The 5,869-nt window shown below is 38.7% G+C and overlaps 1 protein-coding gene across 1 annotated transcript; it reads right to left on the bottom strand.

Moving 5' to 3' along the window:
* Positions 1 to 836: 836 nt before the first annotated feature.
* LOC106882210 (uncharacterized) lies at positions 837 to 5,194 on the bottom strand. Its single transcript, XM_014932810.2, has 4 exons — positions 4,236 to 5,194; positions 3,176 to 3,328; positions 2,009 to 2,247; positions 837 to 1,390 (listed from the first exon to the last, which is right to left on the bottom strand). The coding sequence occupies exons 1-4, from the start codon at positions 4,315 to 4,317 to the stop codon at positions 1,166 to 1,168; spliced, it is 699 nt and encodes a 232-aa protein (XP_014788296.2). The 5' UTR covers positions 4,318 to 5,194; the 3' UTR covers positions 837 to 1,165.
* Between the last annotated feature and the right edge of the window lie 675 nt (positions 5,195 to 5,869).

The raw sequence follows: 5,869 nt of genomic DNA on the forward strand, positions 1-5,869 counted from the left end.
GTATAAAACATGATGATGCAGGCTAGCTATAGGTGGGTCTGTTTTATTATAAGTCAACTTGATTGGAACTAATCTGGAGTTAAACAATTATAATTCTTTTAACTTACCGTCATCTGAGGTTTCACGCTTATTTTGTAGCTGCAACTAGTATTTTGAGCGCGATTCCACGATTTGCGAATAATTAAAACGTTTCGCCCAATGGCTGCGAGAGTTCCGTTCGCAAACATAGAATCTACAGTGCCATCGGAAGACACGATGATCCAGTACATCTTACTGGAATGGATATTGAACTTGGAGGCATGTTATAGAAATCGAAAATTTGTGACGATTAAATATAAACAAAGAAAATGACAAAAATGCACAAAGATATTAAAAATTAAATATTACAGATCTCTAAGCAATAAGGATTATAGATTGGGGCCACAGGTGTGTGGCCCCGTGATTAATGAATTGGTTTCTCGGTCGTAGCCATAGGTTCGATTTTCGCACCAGGTGACGCGTTGTGTCATTCAGCATTTGTGTTTTTCATTTCACGTTGCTCCAGCACAGTTAGCTGAGTACCAGTGGCATATGGAGGTTAACCCTGCAACAGACTGGTTTCCCTTTCAAGGCAGGGGTGGATGGAAGTCTCAGTCTTTGAGCCTAAACGCCTTGGAAATCCACATAAGACCAGCCCCATGAGTCTGTTGGCTTGAGGTGAACTACCAATATCATGTCGATATAGCTCAGCAAGCATGGGAGGCAACTCTAATAACATTTTGGGCTTGTTGTGACCTCATCAGCAAAGTATACAAACCTCACCGAAGTAAAATTTTTATAAAAACATAAAACCATGAAATAAACAATTATGAATCTTTTAAACAAAGACTGGATTCAGAGGAGAGAGCGAAGGCTGTTACACTTTACCCCAAACCATTGTATTTCTGAATGTGATCCCCAGTTAAGTCGACGCATGGGTAAAGTGGGAAAATAAATCAGTGGAGTGCACCTCGTCCTACATACCGTTGATCGTCTTCCACAGGATTTGATCTTAGAACGTATGGAATCGAAATAAATACCACAAACCATTTTTTTCCGACGACCTTAACTATTCTGTCACTACGCCTCCCATATCCCTGGTTTATTTGTTTACCTTCACGCAGACACATAAACGAGATTGTTTTCTTTAAACGGTGAGACTTACCACATTGAAAACATGTTTAACAAGCGACGGTTTCATCAGGAGGAGATAATAACTGTGTTCAAATGTCTTCGTTTCTGATAAGAAAATATCACTAAGGTTGCCGCCGTCCGCTTTATAAGGCCTTATTCTAATGTAGTTGTCTGATATTTTCTGGAACAGAGGGTCACTGGCTGTTTCTGAGCTGGATTCATCAACCAATACAGTCAGCTGAAGGTAAAGACAAAATCTGTTTTTAAAAATAAGTAAAATACGTAAAACAATAACGTGGTTCCAAGTTCGATACCACAGCACCGTAACTTTGGCAAGTGTCTTCTTCTTTAGCCTTGGTTTCACCAAAGTCTTAGAGGAATTAATTTCGTAGAAAAGTAAATTTATGTATCGTAATTTTTTGACATACATATTTTTTATTGTATATGTCTTGTGTACAGACCGGCCGTGGATTAGCAGTAAAAAAGCGATTAAAAGTATGTTTCATTTCTGTTACAATAATCTATAGGATTTAAGTGAATTAAATCAGCAACAGTGCTTAACAGGCACTGTTGTTGTATTTTATTAACCCCGGTGACTGGCAAAGTGGATCCCAGCATGATTCGAACTCAGACTATAAAGAACCAGAATAAATATGCCAAAGCATTTTATTCGGTGATTAACGACTCTGAGTGCGCGTATGCGTGCGGGTAGTGTGCTTGTGTGTGTATGTATGTGTGTGCGTGTGTGTCTTCATGTGTGTGCATGTGGTGTGAACGTGTGCGTGTGTGCGTGGTGTGCTTTCTATGGTTTGACTTATGCATCATCATCATCATCAACAACAGTACAACAGCTTACCTTCTTGGAGTTCAGCGCCAATAACAAATCAATGATGGCTGTTTGTAGATATTCTCCTTTTTCTCGAAGACTGAAGACGTTGCAGTTATTAGAACTGAGAGAGGTTTCACCACAGAACGGTGGGATAATGGTGAAGTGCAACAAATGACAAGCCTTTGGCTGTGAATTCAGCAAATGGAACGTGCTGCACGAAATCTTTGAGATAATTGCCGTCATGTTCTTCTTGAGAAATTCCGAGACTAAAATAATAAAAGCTGAAATCGTTTCTCTAGTTCATGATTAGCAATCTGGAACATTAACACACGAACGACGGGGGATAACTGTGAACAGGGTTCAATCTTGAATCAATGTCTTGACATATGAAGCTATAATCCAATGCTTAAGCTTTCGTCTAATTTTATCAGCGACTCATAGTCTTCTCCGTATTTATGAAATAATGATGGGTGTAGGAAATGCTTTATAAGTTTTTCAGAATTGTTGGTTTGGAACAGTCGGAGAATATGGTTACTTTGGAATTAAACAATTCAAAGACGATATTTACTCAGTTAGTATTAACGTATTTAATATGTTGGAGCATTAGAAATAGCTAACTACTCTGGACAACTTCCGGTATTTTCCCGTCTTATTGAAGCCTCATCAGCGAAACATGACTTACGCCATACTAATCGAAAAATATGCAAGGTTGTATACATATAAGTGAAGGAAGATATATTTGTAAGAATTTGTGAGTTGTAGAATTATCATTGCTACACTCTGGGGTATTCAAACTGACGACTCCATCCTGGTTGTTATGGTCGCAATGCTGGAAGGTACAATAGCTGAAATGTTGCATCAACCAATATGAGGACACTTGTCTGAATATATCGATGTATAATAATGATAATTCTCGAAGAAGGCTGGAAGATGGAGTGCAATGGGCGAAACATGGTGACTATTCCAATTGGATATCACTAGTGGATTCACTTTGTTAAAAGCATTTCGGTCAGGGCTACCTTCCTCCATCACTGCCACCAGTCCCAGCAATTCTGAAAGGGGGTCAGAAACACTAACTAACTACATGTTCCAGCCTTATTCATATCTCATCAACTGAGTTTTGCATTTACCGTACTCGCCGAAGTAGTAACGAATGGGTAAAAAAAAAATAGAATAGAAAATGGAATTACTTACTTTGGAAAATAATATTAATGGGATCATGTTGCTTTAGAATGAATGTCTCCACTGTAACCGACTGAAGGTCGCAAGCGTTTAACATATAAGCGAAATGAGCCGCTCTTTCTGCGACTTTGTTCTCCTTTTGGACCGGTTCTTCGAGTAGAAGACCTTCAGATCAAACAAAACAACAGGAATGTAGAATATATTGCTATTCGCAGTCACGTGCTACATAGACTTATGCTTAAGTCTGACAAACCCAAAATACACCAAAAATACTGGGTGTTAATATTAAAAAAATAATTGGAAATGTAAACTTCATTCTTTTACTGGAGACAGAAGGTGGGTGTTTAGGGCGCAGGAAGAGCCAAAGATTCGGGTAGTAATTTGTCATCAGAGGTCATGGTTAAATGTACTTGGTGAAAACGCGGAAACTATACTGCACAGCAGTGATCTGGCGCTTTTCTTCACCTGAAATTTGGTGGGGGTGGCTAATCGTGTACATAAAACCCTAGTGCTCGCCTGGTACTTATTTTATCGACCCTGAAAAGATAAAAGGTAAAGTCGACCCCGGCAAAATTTGAACTCGGAACGTAAAAGCCGGACGAATTGCTGCTCAGCATTTTGTCTGGCGCGCTAACGATTCTGTCAGATTGCCACCTTAATGAGGATAATAATAATAATAATAATAATAATAATGATGCAGTACCAGGCAGTGGCTGTCATGGCTTCTGATCTTAACTAATTGGAAATGTTATCATGCACATTGTTTTATATTGGTATAAAAGATGGGCTACAGTAAATATTCTGCTCAATACCACAGATTAGATAGATAGATAGATAGATAGATAGATAGATAGATAGGCAGACAGATAGGTAGATGGATAGATGGATGGATAGATAGATAGGCAGTCAGATAGATAGATGGATGGATAGATAGATAGGCAGACAGATAGATAGATGGATAGATGGATGGATAGATAGATAGATAGATAGATAGATAGATAGATAGATAACCAGATAGAGAATGAGGGAGAGAGATACATCGAAAAATTAACGTGGAAAGTGTCTACTATACCGATTGTTAAATTGTAGTGGTGCGTTCCGTATAGGGAGTGGACACACAAGAGCACAACCAAAAGCTGGGTTACCAGTGACATCCTTGGATTAGGCTCCTGTTTGGCTCCTTTTTGTGTTTGCAATATCTGAAATGCGAAGAAGCTAGTTCTGGTCTAATTAAGGTCAACAACTTTTTAGTCCATTGGAGACTGTCAAAGAAGAATTTCTGTTGCCGCAAAGTGAGACGTTTCGATTTATTGCTTTTCGTTTGAAGATTGGAAAACGGCAAAGAGTACAATGGTGCTGCCGCCTGGGCTTTTCTTTTATCTTTTCTTGAAAATGCTTTTTTCCTGTGTTTCCAACAAATGGAATAAACACTTTATAATTTCTCTTCCTCTTCTTTTCCTGCTGTTGTTGTTCTTGCTTATGTTGTTATGTAATTTGTTGTTTTCTTAAATTAATTTGATTAATGTTCGCTTTTGTTGTTGTTGTTGTTGTTGTAAACGTCATCTGTTGAGGTCGTTTTTGATGCTAGATTTGTTGACGGTAGCTGTGGTGGTATGGTAGTGGTGGTTGCAGTGATGGCAGTCGTTGTAGTGATGGTGGTTGTAGCGGTGATAGTGGTGTTAGTGGTCGTCGTCGTCGTGGCAGAGGTTTTGGTTCTGTTGTTTAGATCAGCTCCGATTTAACGGAACATCTATAAAAATCTGTACCAAAGATGTTCGATTTGCGTATGTGTGTATGTGTATGCATGTGTTTGTGTATGTGTGTGTGTGTATGTAAAATTGCGTTCAAAATGGTTTTGCATAACATTCACCAAACTATTCTTCTTATTTTATGGCGTGAAGCCGTGATTTCGATGCATTTGGCTGTTGTGTCTAGCTTCTGTAGCCGAGACTGCTTCAGGTATTATAGTCCTTGATGATAGTAATGGGCGTGGTGGTGGTGGTGGGCAGGACGTGTTGATGCTGGTGTTGTTGGTGAAGGTGGATGTCTGAAATGACGTTGGACTGGAATATTTCAAAGTGAAAGGAAGGAAGGAAGAAGGAAGGAAGGAAGGATCAATGAATGAAACAAACAAAAAAGAACGAAGATAAAAAGGCAAGAGCTATGTATATTATAGATATATACACACGCACACACAGACATTATACACACACAACATATAGACACCAGCAGACTATATACGCATGCATACTCAGTATAAATACATGCACGTGTACGTAATGCATATAACACGTATATGCACACAAATGTACTTTACATACATATATATACATACACACACAGACAAATACACACACATATGTGTGTGCATGTATGCATGTATATACATTTATATATATATACACAGAAACATTGATGTGTGCGTGCGCGCGTACACATGTCAGTGTGCTTTCAGGCATGAAGTGTGTATAAAACATGTTCCGTGATGCGTATATATACCCGTGAAATGCATCATGTATGTTTGGCGTGTACGTGTATATATGTTGCAGATACTTAAGGGAGTGTGTGTGCGTGTGTGCGTGTGCGTGCGTGGCACGAGGTATGTGAATTGTGCCAGCGTTTAAATATAGGATTCTACTAATTCAATGTTTACACATCTAAATATGTGTAAATAGGCATATATATATATATATATATATATATATA

This window comes from Octopus bimaculoides, chromosome 24, assembly GCF_001194135.2.
Source record: "Octopus bimaculoides isolate UCB-OBI-ISO-001 chromosome 24, ASM119413v2, whole genome shotgun sequence".
In the NCBI taxonomy this organism is placed as follows: Eukaryota; Metazoa; Mollusca; class Cephalopoda; order Octopoda; family Octopodidae; genus Octopus; species Octopus bimaculoides.

What these genes read in the sequence shown, in the direction of transcription:
- LOC106882210 (XM_014932810.2), bottom strand. Translation starts at nt 4,317, where the DNA reads ATGTCACTGGTAACCCAGCTTTTGGTTGTGCTCTTGTGTGTCCACTCC. An exon ending in CATTAATATTATTTTCCAAA is followed by an intron (nt 2,248 to 3,175) that starts GTAAGTAATTCC and finishes TTATTATTTTAG; the next exon opens with TCTCGGAATTTCTCAAGAAG. An exon ending in TGGCGCTGAACTCCAAGAAG is followed by an intron (nt 1,391 to 2,008) that starts GTAAGCTGTTGT and finishes CTTTACCTTCAG; the next exon opens with CTGACTGTATTGGTTGATGA.